The sequence below is a fragment of the Theobroma cacao genome, chromosome 2, assembly GCF_053813885.1.
Source record: "Theobroma cacao isolate CCN51 chromosome 2, ASM5381388v1, whole genome shotgun sequence".
NCBI classification, from domain to species: domain Eukaryota; kingdom Viridiplantae; phylum Streptophyta; class Magnoliopsida; order Malvales; family Malvaceae; genus Theobroma; species Theobroma cacao.
In genome coordinates, this window is record NC_142640.1 from 9,131,744 (window position 1) to 9,148,187 (window position 16,444).

At 32.7% G+C, this 16,444-nt stretch overlaps 1 protein-coding gene across 1 annotated transcript; it reads left to right on the plus strand.

Moving 5' to 3' along the window:
- Positions 1–718: 718 nt before the first annotated feature.
- BAM5 (beta-amylase 5) lies at positions 719–7,882 on the plus strand. The gene is given in 9 exon segments (XM_018115761.2): positions 719–969; positions 1,064–1,273; positions 1,275–1,463; positions 2,175–2,339; positions 2,463–2,726; positions 2,815–2,986; positions 6,947–6,984; positions 7,328–7,567; positions 7,679–7,882. Coding segments are annotated over 9 exon segments (1,557 nt in total). The 5' UTR covers positions 719–894.
- Positions 7,883–16,444: the final 8,562 nt, after the last annotated feature.

The following is a 16,444-nucleotide window of genomic DNA, read 5'->3' on the forward strand; positions in this document are numbered from 1 at the left end:
CTTTTCACAGATCAATCAGGAAGCCTACAACAAACCTGATTTTTCTTGCGCAAAAGACTGCCAGAAGCTGATGCGATTCTATTCCAAACAGTAGCAGAAGTGATCGTCAATATGATAAGCATTATATTTTCAACACAAGGTGGATGGGGAGATAAGGTTAGGCTTCAGCTTCACAGCGGCATTTTCCACCAGGAGATGCCATCGATAGATAGAGTCGAGAGCCTACAAGGAGTAAGGAACGTTAGAAGAATAGAAGCTCTCGGTCAAACAGGTTCATCCAACTCTGCTAACATATCAAAAAATCCCAAAGCTGTGGCATCAAAGTTTTCAACAACTGAAATGCCAGAGGTGAGTGGAAACTATATATTTCTTGGAATATATCTATATTGCTGTCAGATACCACAAGCTGTGGCCAAGGACGCCCAGTTATATAAGTTGACTATAGCTAGCCTCGCACGTGCTTAAAACAATGTTGTAATTTAAAGGGTTTTTCTTGTGATTTACAAAACCATGGTTATCAAGGCCATTTAATCCATGGTGATTGAAATGACTGTAATGTCCATGATATCTGATATGTTTCTAATCCCATCTTTTTCAAAAGTTCGTCGATGCTGGCATTTAGCTTATTGCAAGCTGTCTCACAAGTGGCAATGCATGCAATTTTATGAGCAAGATAAACATTTGGTTTTATTTTAGAAAAAGACAAAAAGCCCCTGAGAAATCAGATTAAGATATGCACTCTTTTTCACGCAAAGATAAGGCCCGAACCCAGATTGTATCGTTCTTGATTCTTTATTTGTTCTATGAAAGAGGGGCGTGATCAGTGCAATCTCCAACTTAGAAAGAAAACGAAGAAATCAGAGCAATCAGATCATTTCTCTTGTTCATAAAAACATGCAGGCTCCAACTGCTCCCACATACAATGAAAAGATGTTAGCAAACTATGCGCCGGTCTATGTAATGCTCCCAGTAAGTTTCAAAATGTCTTTCTGCCTTTGCATGTCAAGCAGAGATTATCATCTGCTAATGACTCTGTTACCATCTTTTTTTTCCATTGTATTAGTTGGGAGTTGTTTCGAATGATAATGTTTTTAAAGATAAGACTGGGATGGAAAAACAGCTCAAGGAGCTGAGAGCAGCAGGCGTTGATGGGATAATGGTAGATGTCTGGTGGGGGATTGTGGAATCAAAGGACCCTAAACAGTACGATTGGAGTGCTTACAGGAGCTTGTTCGCACTTGTTCAAGAATGTGGATTAAAACTACAAGCCATCAATGTCATTTCATCAATGTGGTGGCAATATAGGAGATGAAGTTACAATCCGACTTCCCCAGTGGGTACTCGACATCGGAGAAACAGACCCTGACATCTTCTATACCAATCGGAAAGGTAACAGAAACAAGGAATACCTAACTATTGGAGTGGATATGCAGCCTCTTTTTGATGGAAGATCTGCTGTCCAGGTTAGTTTCAGGAGCTCTTTTCTAAAGTCTTTGTTACAAAAATTTTTTGGGACAATCAAAACAAATAAATTAGTTCCTACTGCTGAAGATCATTATTTTTCTCTGGAAGAAACAAGTTAAAACAAATCTCTTCCTAGCTACATGTGAATGACACTGTTTTTGACATTCATTTCTTCGTCCTACAGCCTAGTCTGGCTTTCTTTATATTAGTTCTTGTACTGTTTTTCATCGTACAGAGGAACTCTGCCTATTGCTTTGCACTTTTTGGCTAGTGAAATTGTTTATTCATGCCATAAAGCAGAGGAAGGAATGTTGCATTTTTGTTGCACCTCTGGCCTTAGTGGTAGCATGTTTTGCTGGCTTGTGAAGCTGTGATATGTCTCAGCTTTTAAAACAAATAGGATTTCAGGCAGCCTATATTTTATCCCCAAACCAGATGAACCGAGAATATTTTCACCAAGATGATTCCATGATTTCAAGAAGTGCTAATATTCTCACTTAAAGACCTACAAATCCTAAATAATATCACTCTATGAATGCAGAATCCAATTTCAAGAGGTTCTAACTACTAAATTCTGGTTCTGATCTATCAATTTCAACTGTTAAGTTTAGTTATCTTTTATTTTAAGCAATATTCATCTCTAATCTTTTTGGGGGAAAATGTTTTCCTATACTTCATTGATGCTTCAGACAGATTGTTGATTTTTGTAGATGTACAGTGACTACATGAAGAGCTTCAGGGAGCACATGTCAGATTTTCTAGAAGCAGGACTCATAATAGACATTGAAGTAGGCCTTGGTCCTGCAGGGGAGCTAAGATATCCCTCTTACCCAGAAAGTCAAGGATGGGTTTTCCCTGGTATTGGAGAATTTCAGGTGAATAGTCATTTATTAGTTTCAGGTATTTACTGATTTCAACAACCTTAAGATCTTATAAGCCATAAAATCTGGCCATATGCTGAGGTACAATTCTCTAAAAAGTTTTGTATATTACTGCAGTGTTATGACAAGTACCTCAAAGCAGAATTTAAAGAGGCAGCAACAAATGCAGGCCATTGTGAATGGGAATTGCCTGATAACGCAGGGGAATACAATGACACACCTGGATCCACAGAGTTCTTTGGATTGAATGGGACATACCTTACTGAGAAAGGGAAGTTTTTCTTGACTTGGTATTCCAGCAAGTTACTCAACCATGGTGATGAGATCCTTGATGAAGCTAATAAAGCTTTCTTGGGCTGTAAAGTGAAGTTAGCAGCAAAAGTATATATCTCACAACCTAAAAACATTTTTATCTAACGATGGATATATCTGTCAGTCTATTCATTTTTTTTTTTAATTTTCTAATCAGGTAGCTGGGATACACTGGTGGTATAAATCTGATAGTCATGCTGCAGAACTTACTTCAGGATATTACAATTTGAAAGATAGAGATGGATATCGACCCATTGCAAGGATGCTGTCAAGACATTATGCTATTTTCAATTTTACATGTCTCGAGATGAGGAACTCAGAACAAAGATGTTGAGGAATTACGGAATTGTCTTTAAAGAATTGCCCAAGATCTAACCCAATCAATAAAATAAAAAAAGAAATCAAGCACACCCACAAGAACACAAGAATTTACGTGGTTCGGTCTTTTAATGACCTACGTTCACGAGCACAGCAACAGAGAAAAATCTACTAAGAGAAAAATCAGAAGATTACAAGAACAGTTTCAAACTCATAACCCTTATCCCACGTATACCTAAATCACTCTCTCTAAATTTAGGTGATGATTATTCTTTAATCCATAGGGTTCTTTTATAGTGTCAAATACAATAACCTTATCCTAATATAATTAGGAATCTTATCCTAATAGAATTAGGAATTGTTATTCTAATCTAACTAGATTTAAAGACTATTTTATAAGGTATACTAATTTAATTAGAATTAAACAATCCTAATTAAATCACAATTCAAGACTATCCTAACAAATCTCCACCTTAGGCTTGAATTCACCAAGCTCCACTTTACGAACCAATCTCTATCGACATTGCCAATGCCCCAAAGGGCCTCAAGCACTATGAACACTGATCAAGTCCAAGCAATGCTTGAACTTTATACCAGAAACTGACTTAATTAGCATATCTGTCGGATTTTCATTTGTAGCTATTTTCTTTACTACAATGTCACCTTTAGAAATAATCTCTCGAACGAAGTTACACTTGACTTGGATGTGTTTGGTTCTCTCATGAAACATCTGATTTTTAGTCAAATGTATAGCACTTTGACTATCACAAAACACAACTGTTTGTGCTTGTTCAAAACCAAGATCACTAACCAAGCCTTTAAGCCACAAAGCCTCGTTCACTGCTCGGTCACAGCCATATATTCAGCTTCAATTGTAGACAAAGCAACGGTTGATTGAAGAACTGCTTTCCAACTGATTGCAGATCCTGAGAGAGTGAACACATACCCCGTTTGAGATCTTCTACTATCTAGATCGCCAGCAAAATCTGATTTGTAGAAGCCAACCACATTACGACTAATGTTTGCACCTCCTTCACACACTAAGCCAACTTCAATAGTAACTTTAGGTGTTTTTACAAGCTCCCATGTTTGATCCCAGTGTAGAGACTCAATCTTCTTAGAAGACTCGACATATGTAATTTCCTCATGATAAAAGTAAGGCTCATCAATCTTTACTTCCACAAATAAAACATAAGAATCAGAATCACCATCAATACAAGTAATGCTTCGTTGAGATACCAATTCTTGTACCTCTTGCAATTCTTTTTAGATTTCACTATCATCCCGCACTGTCACAAAAGCATTGATTTCAAGCTCCACCTGCTTGCCAACTTCTTGGTCTGATGTGTTTGCAATTCTAGACTTTATCCCATAAAGTAATGCAGACTTGTCAAAGGTAACATCCCAACTCACCATAAACTTGGAGAACTTACAATCAGTATACCACAACCGATAACCCTTCACCCCATATGCATAGCCTAGGAATATGCACTCCGTCGCCCTCAACTCAAGTTTACCATCACTCACATGAGCATGAACAGGACAACCAAATACTCTCAATATAGAGTAATCAACGGGCTTACCAGACCAAACTTTCTTGGGAGTTTTAAATTCAATTGCCGTTGATGGAGACCGATTTACCAAGTAGCATGCCATGTTGATAATTTCTGTCCAAAATACTTTGGTTAGGCCAACATTTGAGAACACGTATTTTGCTCTCTCTAGAAGTGTTTTCTTCATCCATTCTACAATACCGTTTTGATATGGTGTTTTGTCGACAGTGCGATGTCTAACGATTTTCTCATTCTTGTAGAATAGACCAAACTCACCTTTGCAAAATTCCAAACCTTTGTTTGTTCGAAAGCTCTCGATCATTTTCTTAGTTTGCTTCACGATCAATACCTTCCAATGCAAAAAGGTGGTTAACACTTCACTCATAGCCTTTAGAAAATACGTCCACACATTTCTTGAAAAATCATCAATAAAGATCCACATATATAATGATCCTCCTTTTGATGCCACCGAAGAAGGATCCCACAAATCTAAATAGATGTAGTTTACTGTACTCCTGGTTCGATGAGTTTTAGTGCTAAATTTTACTCTATGTTGCTCACAGAAATCTAGCTTTCCACTCTTTTGACCACATAGCAAACTACGCTTACTTAGTTATCTAATCTCTCTCTCACTCATATGACCCAATCTCATATGCCATAAATATGTTACATCATCTTCAGGATCATTAGATGAGACCACAGAAATAGTTTCAATTACCGTGTTTCCCACTAGATAATAAAGGTCACCGGATAACTTGCCCTTCATGATAGTTAAGGTTCCTTTAGATACATTCAAGACACCATCTTGGCCACTATATTTGTAGCCCTTCTTATCTAACAAACTCAAGGATATTAAATTCTTTTTCATGTCAGGGACATGTTTTACCTCAAGTGTTCTTACCATACCATCAAACATCCTGATTCGAATTGTGTCAATCCCAACAACTGAGAGAGAAAAACCATCTCCTAATTGTACAGTGCCTATATCAACAGATTGATAAGTTGTAAACCAATCACGCCTAGGACATATATGAAAGCAACAAGCCGAATCCAAGATCCATGTATCCATCAGGTTACAATTAGTAATTGCAAGAACATTATCGGTTTCCTCAAAAGTATCAAAGTCATCTCCAACCACGTTTGCAGTATTCTCAGACTTATTGAACTTTTCATCATCCCTAAATTTGGTACAGTCTTGACGAAAATGCTCTTTTTGACCATAATTCCAGCAAGTTTTCCCTTTTGCTCTAGATTTACCTTTTCTGTCTATACCCTTATCTCTATCTTTTCCTCTATTCACAACCAAACCTTCTGCTTGATTTTCATACTGGATACCACCAACTTTCTTCTTCAATTCCTTGGAATTTAAAGATGCCTTTACATCCTCGAAAGTGAGAGTGTCTCGGTCATATAATATAATATCCACGAAGTTTTCATACGATGAAGGCAAAGAACATAAAAAAATTAGGGCTAAGTCTTCATCCTCAATTTTAACATCGATATTCTTTAAATCAAGAATAATTCTATTAAATTCGTCAATATGGGTATTAACGGACGTATCTTCACTCATCTTGAGAGTATACAATCGTTGCTTCATATAAAGCCGATTCGTCAGGGATTTGATCATATAAATACTTTCGAGTTTAAACTACACTACAGCAGCAGATTCTTCATCCGTGACTTCTCTTAGCACCTCATCAGACAAAGTTAGGAGAATAGCACTATGTGCTTTCTCCATAAGGTCATATTTCTCACCATCAGATAAATTCGAAGGAAGATACTCTTTTCCCTTCAGTGCCTTCAACAGTTCTTGTTGCACTAGCAATACGTGCATCTTAACACGCCACAGGCTGAAATCATTTTTTCCATTAAACTTTTCAATATCATACTTGGTCGACGAAGTTGCCATAACGAGATTCAGATTGACCCAAGTCCTTGAAGCTCTGATACCAGTTTGTTGGGAAATTACAGAATTATCTCGAAAGAATTGCCCAAGATCTAACCCAATCAATAGAATAAAGAAAGAAAGAAATCAAGTACACCCACAAGAATACAAGAATTTACGTGGTTCGGTCTTTTGATGACCTACGTCCACGAGCACAGCAACAGAGAAAAATTCACTAAGAGAAAAATCAGGAGATTACAAGAACAGTCTCAAACTCATAACCCTTATCCCACGTACACCTAAATCACTCTCTCTAAATTTAGGTGATGATTATTCTTTAACTCATAAGGTCCTTTTATAGTGCCAAATATAATAACTTTATCCTAATATAATTAAGAATCTTATCCTAATAGAATTAAGAATTATTATTCTAGTCTAACTAGATTTAAAGACTATTTTATAAGGTATACTAATTTAATTAGAATTAAACAATCCTAATTAAATCACAATTCAAGACTATCCTAACAAAAGAGCTGATGCCAAATGTGGGACTCAGGAACTTATTCAACAGGTAAATACTTGGAAGATTAATTGGAAATAATCCTATTCAAGACCTTAAATCTGAATTGATTGCTACAGACTCTTAGGGAAAATCTACCTATGCAACATAGAGATAGAAATATATTTTCTTACAAGAAAATGATAATTTCCCTATTCAAACCAATGGGAAGTAGGGTAAGCATTTTCTTTATCAAATGTTTTTGTCAGATACTTGCCATCAGGAACAAGAGCTCTTATCTTAATGAAACATTAGCTTGCAGTCTTTTTGTCACCTAATATAAAATTATTTATTACCACTCTCACATTGGCATTAGAAGGAAGATAAAACTCATCCATGGCACATCTGTTAGCAGGTTCTGAGTGGAGGTTGGAGAGAGCACCTTGAAGTTGCAGGAGAGAATGCATTATCAAGATATGACAGCAAAGGTTATAATAAGATCCTGTTAAACGCCAGGCCAAATGGTATCAACAGAGACGGTCGGCCAAAGCTGATGATGTGTGGGGTCACATATCTCCGTTTATCAGATAATCTATTGAAAGAAAGGAACTTCAACATATTTAAGACGTTTGTGAAGAAAATGAACGCTGATCAAGTAAGCAACAATATTCATTTAGATACTTCTCAAACAAGAATCCATCGGAAGGATGGGAATAGAACATATATACTTCATATTTTTGCTTAGCAAGTTGTTTTTTCGTTTCAGGATTCCTGTCCAGACCTCGGAATATACAATCACCAAATAGGTCCTTTGGAGCGGTCGAAGCCAAAGTTTCTGATGGAGGATCTTCTGGAAGCAACCAAGCCAATGGGGCCATTCCCTTGGGGTAAGCAGACAGACATGAAGATTGATGGTTTTGATGTTGTGCTTACTAATTTCATCAGAAAGATGTTTTCCATGTTCAAGTGAGGCCTGGGCTTCGTGGGGAAAAAACATAAATAGCTAAAGCGTCAAAATAAATGGAAAAGCAGTCCAAATAAACGTCGACCTTCCATTGTTGCATTCATTTCATATCAACCTTTTGAATGATAATACCATCGGTATACATTGCCAGGAATCCGGATGAAGGCTAGGGGTGAGCAAAAGTCAGCTAGCTAAAATTGAACGTAATCGATTTAATCGATAAAATTTGATTAATTTGATTTAAATGCTTGGTTAAGTCAGTTTTAATTTAGTTAATTAGGTTTAATTAATTTAATTAAAATGATTAATCTATAATATTTTTTTTAAAAAAAAATCCTATATATCTTGTACTTAATTGATATTACATATCTTGAATATAAAAGAACAAGATATTGCTATAAAAAAATAAATCTAAATAATTTTGGTTAATGCTTATAAACTTCTATTAATCAGGTTCTTTATAAAATAGAAATGGGAAAATAGTATTATTCAATTTTTAATAAATTATAAGTTGAATATATAGTTGATTGATACTTATTGTCTTCTTTGTTATCTACTACTGCTAGTCTACTAGTATTTCTTTTGAAAATTTTGAGATTGATAAATAAGGAATGAAAATGTAATAAAGAAATTATAGGAAAAGAATACCCTAAATTCAAAACAATGTTAATTTTGTTTAATTTAGACATTGAAAATTAAAACTATGTCCTTCATTATAATTTTAATAATTTGAAAAATTAAGAATTTCAAATAAGAGTTTTGGTTTTTAATTTAGAGGTTAAGGACCACAATTTAATATGCCTAAGTAAGTACATACAGATTGCATCTTTAGCTTATACATTAGTATAAAAAGTTTTAAACCTTCAAAAACAAATTTAATTGATCATATTGAAATAGTTTTAAAATAAAAATGTCAATATGATTATGAGTAAAGAATTTAGCATTGCAATTGATTGTGATTTATACAAATTTTCTTTTTGGATAATAGCAGGTAAACATGAAATTATGCTATAACATGGCTTCTAATAAGAGGGTAAAAAATCTATGCTTGTTGTTATTCCCTACTGATATATTCATACTACTTTCTTTCATACTATTTTAGGATTAACTGTTAAGTGAATTAAAAAGTTAAAATTTTAAAAGTTTAAAAAAATTTCAATTAAATTGATTAAAATCGAATTAATCAACTTAAGTCAATTAATTAGTTAAATCAGTTAATAAGTAAAATCATTCGATTCGGTTAATATGCATGTAAAAGTCAATTAATGGAATTTACTTACCTATTTAACCTACTTAAACGATTAATCACCCCTAATGATGGCCCTCCTATATCCGTAAATTAGAGGAAAGCACTGAGGGAATGGAAGGTATTCTCTCACGTTGATCCCCTAATTAAGCCCATGGATTGTACTCTCGTTATTGAAATCGAGGAGAGCAAAATGAAAAAGTGGGACAAGGAAAAAGGAAGTCCACAAGCCTGTTAATTGTTATATTAATTTATTAATTTTTTAAAATATATTTTAATAACACGTGTCAATCTTTTTTCATAATCTCAAGATCATATATACACTTAAAAAATTATTAAATTTATATGATAGATAATATTAAATGTAATAATATTTTAAAAATAATAATTTGATACACTCCCAGTGTGTAAGTGTTGTATACTTGCAGTGATTTTCAAAATTTCAAAGGCCTTTCAAAATAAATGCACAAACTTAATTTTAATATTTAATCAGGTAAAAAAATTTACTTAGTCATATATATATATATATATATATATTCTTTCTCTTGCACTTTGGCCATGAAAATACACCTCAACAATGAAGATCTATAATTTTTCTTTGATAGGAATAAAAGATTCATATTGAAACATTAAAAGAAAAAAACAATGAGAAAACCAGATTAAAACAAGCAAAAGAGAACCTCGAAAGTCCTTTTGTTTTTTGGTATAAAAGAGGCTCAAGAGTAATTAAGTACAGGCAGCCTTGCTCAATGCCTCGCTCTTCTTCTTCAAGTCTAAATCCTCACAAATCTACACGGATTTTGATCTAATATACTAAAGTTATTAAATATGAAATTCAACCCCGTTTATAGAGAATAGAAATTACACAAAGTTTTTATATTTTACAATATAATAAATGAATTTAATATGCTTTGAATGATCAAAATATCATAAGAAAACATTGAGGATTACTGATTAGACTCTGGGCGCCGCTTCATGATCAATCTAATTTCATGGGAATGGAGTTAAGCAGTAACATCATAACATGGTTACGCAATCTAAGTTGGTCTTGGTTTGAACGCCGACAAAGTCATCCTACTTAAAATTCAAGTCCCTCCACCATGTCGATGAAGACTCCACGTGGACAACTTGCTCACATGATTTTGACATTAATCAACTTGCAGCTAATCCTTTTCTACGTGCCTTACGTGTTGCCTTGCATGGCTAATGTCTTAGTTAATGTTAACACTTGGTTCTTAGTCTTATACAATTGTCGTTGGCTATTGAAGACGAAAATATAAACTTTTATAGGGGTATTTTATAATTTTTTAATATCTCATATTATTAAGGTACAAAAATCATATTGTTAAGGTACAAAAAGAGGTGAGTGTTTTAAATAAGTAAATTTATTATAAACTTGTTGCAAAGAAGAAAAAAGAGTAGATTCACGTGCAAACGAGATCAGGAAAGGTCTTGAGAAAATGCAAATTTTCTTTTTCTTTACACGCGAGTATACACATGCGTTAGGTTCAAGTGAAATTTTCTATTTTGGTTTTATTTATTTTTTACCTCAGCCTTTGAAACAGTCTCAAACACTATCTTACACATGAGCCAGGCCCAAATGAAATTTTGTATCTTGGTTTTATTTACTTTTTACCTCAGCCTTTGAAATTTTGTACTTTGGTTTTATTAATTTTTTACCTCAACCTTTGAAACAATCTCAAATACTATCTTACACATGGGTTAGGCCCAAATGAAATTTTATATCTTGTTTATATACTTTTTACCTTAGCTTTTGAAGTAGTCTCAAACACTATCTTTTAACTAGCCCAAGTGAAGTTTTGTATCTTGGTTTTATTTACATTTTACCTTAGCCTTTGAAATAATATCAAACGCTATTTTTTTACTGAGTTTTATAACTGCTAAGGTAATTTGAGATTTTAATTTTGAATTTTAACTGAGTTTAACTAGCCCAAGTGAAATTTTGTATTTTGGTTTTATTTACTTTTTACCTCAGCCTTTGAAACAGTTTCAAACATTGTCTTTTAACTGAGTTTTATAACTGCTAACGTAATTTGAGATTTTAATGTTGAATTATGAATGAGTTTTATAAGGTATCTGATTTTGACAGTGAATTTCCTTACTTTGTGCAACGTTAACTTCAATTCTCAACCTATAAATACCAGTCTCTACCTCAGTTCACAACACACTTCTCAGAAGGCTGAAACAGTCTCAAACACTATCTTACACATGGGTTAGGCCCTAGTGAAATTTTATATCTTGGTTTTATTTACTTTTTACCTCAACCTTTGAAACAGTCTTGAGCACTGTCTTCTAATTGAGTTTTATAGCTACTAATAATCTAAGATTTTAATGTTGAATTCTGACTGAGTTTTGTAATGTATCTGATTTTCATGTTGAATTTCCTGAATTTGTGTAACGTTAATGCCAATTCTCAACCTATAAATACTAGTCTCTGCCTCAATTCACAACACACCTCTCATTTTTTCCTTTTCTCTATTGGGTTACTTCTTAGTTTGAATTTCTTATTGTTCATGGCATCCTTAATAGTTTGTACAAACTAATCAGGAAGAATGTTGAATCTTGGGGGATAACTGCTATACTCCGTCCTTTTGCGTCGAGTTTAATACTCTAAAAAAATTATCCTTAACAATAGTGTTTCACGTCTTAGATTTTCTTGAATTGTTTTTGTGCTTCAATATTTTTCCAACAATCTTAAAGATAATGAATTCTCACACTGATAATGTTGCTATCGCTATCCCTGCTACCACCACCTTTGCCAATGGTTTTACCTCAGCTCGCACTGACATGTCTTTAGTGTCTTATGCAAAACCGTTTCCTGACATATCCAAAATCGAGGTGTTTGATGGCAATAATTTCAAAAGATGGCAAGAAAGAATTTTGTCCATCGTTGATGTTCATGGAGCAGCTTTTGCATTGCTTGATTCCAAACTTAACAATGTCAAAATGCTGGAACAATGGACGCATGCAAATAAGGTATGCAGGCATACAATTATTAGTGTACTTTCTAATGAGCTATTTGATGTTTACAGTCCTTAAAAAGAAGCTTGGCAAATATGGGATTTAATGGTTGGCAAATATGGGATTTAATAGTTGTCAAATATACTACTAAAGATATTGGGAAACAAAAGTTCGTGATTGGAAACTTCTATCATTGGGAGATAACAGATGGCAAAAATATCAAGAGTTAGATTAATGAATATCACAAGCTGGTGGATGATTCGAAAGTAGAAAATATCAACTTGCAAGAAGAGTTAGTTATTAGATTAATGATTGAGAAGTTGCCAAAATCCTAGAATGGCTACAAGCAACAATTGAAGCATAAAGAAAAGCAATTGTCACTTATTGTGCACATCATCATAGAAAATACAACTTGAAAAAAGATTAAGTCCTCCAAAGCTAAAGAGCTTACAACTAAAGCCAATCTGATACAAGGCAAAATCTAGCATTGTCAATAAAGGTATACTAATAAACCTGATTATAAACCCAAAACTCCTTATCCCACCTTAAAAAACAAGGGTAGTTGTTATGTTTGTGGAAAACTAAGGCATCATGCAGCATAGTATAGGAAAAGAGCAAAAGGAAATGACAAACCTGTTAATCCAAGAGTCAACTTAGTAAAAGTAGACAAATCTGATCATATAATTACTGCGGTCATTTCTCAAGCAAATACGGTGGCCAGTGTGAAGGAATGGGTGGTAGACTCAGGTGCTACCATGCATATTTCTGCAAACAAAAATGCTTTTACCTCCTATACTCCAATAAGGGAAGAATAAGAGACAATACATCTGAGTGATTCTTGAACTGCTCAAGTTCTTGGTAAAGGAAAAGTCATTCTCAAGCTCACATCTAGCAAGACCCTAGCTCTGAATAATGTTCTACATGTTCCTAATATAAGGGCAAACTTGGTTTTTGTGGCTTATTGGGCATAGTTGGGGTAAAAGTGTCATTTGAATATGACAAGATCATAATGACAAAAAAATAATGTGTTTGTGGGTAAGGGATATTGTAATTAAGAATTTTTTGTACTTAACATTGCAAATGTCATAAATGAAAATGCTAGATCTTTTATTTACATGATTGACTCAATTGATTTATGGCATGCTAGATTAAGACATGTTAGTGTTCTTTATATTAAGAAAATGCAATCATTGGGTTTAATTTCTAGTATTAAAAATGCATGCTTTAGTAAATGTGTAACATATGCTGAAACAAAATGACTAAGAAAACTTGTATTTAGTAAATAAAGAATCTAAATTGTTAAGTTTAATTTATACTGATTTGGGAAATTTGAAACAAATTATGACTAGAGGAGGTAAACAAAATTATGTTACTTTTATTAACGACTACTCTAGATTTACTAAAATTTATTTACTTAGACATAAAGATGAAACTTTTGACATGTTTCTTAAATATAAAGTTAAGGTAGAAAATCAATTGATAAAAAGATAAAAAGAGTTAGATCAGATAGAAGGGGTGAATATATACCGATTAATGATATTTATAAAAAGAAATGAATAATTCATGAAAAAATTCCTCCTTACTCTCCTAAATCAGATGGTGTAGTTGAAAGAAAAAATAGAACATTAAAAGAAATGATAAATTCTATACTTGTTAGTTCTAATGCACATAAAAATTTGTGAGGGTGAAGCTTTGTTATTTGTATGCTATATTTAAAATAGAATTTTTTTATAAGAAAACTAGTAAGACACCTTATGAATTGTGGAAAGACTATTATCTTAACTTAAAATATTTAAAAGTGTGGGGGTGTCTTGCTAAGGTTATGCTTCTTGATTTTAAGAAAAGAAAAATTGACTCTAAGACATCTGAGTACATGTTTATTGGTTATGCTAAACATAGTGCTGCTGTTGTTCAATTTTTTACTCATGCAAGTATACGTATTGAAAAGATAATATAATAATGAGTAAAATATCGTTCCCACAAAAAATTGTTTTAACGCCTTTTGTTAAGTACTAAAATTGACACACCTTAATCTAATCCAAACAATTAAAAATATAATTAAAACTAATAAACTAATAAACTAAAAATAAAGCTAATCTTAAATCTATTAGCAAATTTACTTTATTAAATTCGAGTGACTACTAGACCTAAAATTATGATATCCCTCATTATTTCATCTGAATATTATCTCTCTCTCTTAGCTCAGTTTAATGGATTAAGTTGCTAACCTAGAGTTCTAAATTATTTACAAGTCTCTGTCGAGCTTCTTATAAAAATACATCTCTTAATTAATTTACTATATGTCTATGCAAATTATATTATAGAAAGATTTATTAAGTTTGTGCTCTAATCTTAGCTACGTATGGCTTATAGATGTATGTCTACCCTATATGCAAATCAAACCACCTAATCAACTAAGTGTATTCGATTATACGCTATTCTATTCAAGGTCTACCTAAATTTCCTTCTTCAAGGTTTAACTTAGGTTTCCAATTCAATCTAATTGGTGATCAAACAATTATAAGCAATAAGAACAGAATAAAATAAACGACTTAAATCCGTCAAACATAAGTAAAAGAAAGATAAATAATTTAGACTACATCTTGAGTTCAATTATAATCTTAGATTAAAAACTTAGTTCCCCATCAAGTCACACATCATCATCAAATTAAGTTTAAACAATAAAAACAAACTAAGAAAATAAAAGAATAATAAAAAAGATAAAACTCAAGAATTATAATCTTGATCTTCCAAGTCTTCTTGAATCTTTCAAAATCTTTTCAGCTTCAATGACTTTGTGGCTTGACTATCAGCTTTCAATCTGGTGTTTCGTTCTCTCATTTTTAAAAATCTTTCGAAAGGTTATTTTTATAAGCATTGAAGTTAAGCTAAGTTGAGTAAAGAAAGAAGTCAATTCCAATAAGGATTTCCTCATCAGACTATGTGAGTCGCAGTCTTACCCAATTAATTAAAAAAAATAGTAATTGCCCCAGGACTGCTACAATATGTCAACTTCGACAAGAGTTTTGACCATCTTCTATGCCAAACTGGGCAAAGTGGTAATCATGAAAGTTGTATGGTTTTCTCTTATTTTTCCAATGGTTTAAGAATCTCTTCATTTGGAGCACTTTAGATAAAGTTATGGCCCAAATATCAAAATATATATAGTGAAAGTCTGCACCTCAAAATTGCTTTCATTCTTTCACTAAAATTCTTCTTTAATCAAACACCTACAAAAGCACAAATAAATCAACAACAACCTATCTTAACCACATTAACGCCAAATTAAGCATAAAATTAACTAAGATTAGAATGACTCATCTAAATTAACTAATTTAAAATAATTAAATAAAACCTACTAATTTCTATTTATTACTACAAGAACTAAGCTAAATTACTATCAAAATTAAGTCAAAATAACTCTATATTATAGAGTTATCAGTTGGATAAAGATTTTTTTTATTAAAAAGTAATGTTCTTGATAATAATACAATTATTCAAAGAAAAAATGCTAAATTTTTTTAATATAATTTTCCATTGAGAACTAATACAATTCCTCATGCACATTTTAGTAAAAATGATTTTAAAATACAAAATGATGATTCGAGAATGAGTAAAAGACCAAGGAAAGAAATTTTTTTTGGTAATGATTTTTACACTTATCTTGTAGAAAATGACTCTTTGACTTATGTTGATGCAATTTTTTCAAAAGAAAGTTCATTTTGGAAAGAAGTTATAAAAAATGAGATTGATTCTATTTTGTAAAATCAAACTTGGGAATTAGTTTATTTACCAGTTGAAGCTAACCTAATTGGTTGTAAATGGATTATTTTTTTTTAAAAAAATGTAATCCTAATGATTCTATTGATAAATACAAAGTTAGATTATTTGCTAAGGTTTTACTCAAAAACAAAATAGACTATTTTGATACTTTTGCTCCAGTAACAAGAATTTGATCTATTTGTGTTTTATTTTCCTTAGCTTCAATTTACAAACTTGTTCATCAAATGGATGTTAAAATAGTTTTTTTAAATAATGATTTAGAAAAAGAAATTTATATGACAAAATTTGAGGGATTGAAAAATGTTGGGTCTTGCTCCCCGTTGATGTTGATGTTACGCCCGCACATATAAAATACGGACGTCAAAAGGTCATTGGATTCAATTATTGGGAAACAAAAATGCACAAAATGTAATGTTTTCAACTTACCTTGAGTTCAGGTCTTTCTTGAACTCTACGTACTCTTTCTTGATTGTCACCTTGTCCTTGAGCGGGAGTAAGAATGGGTTCATACGGGCTGCCAATGTATTTATTGAACATGATGATCCATGCCATTTCAG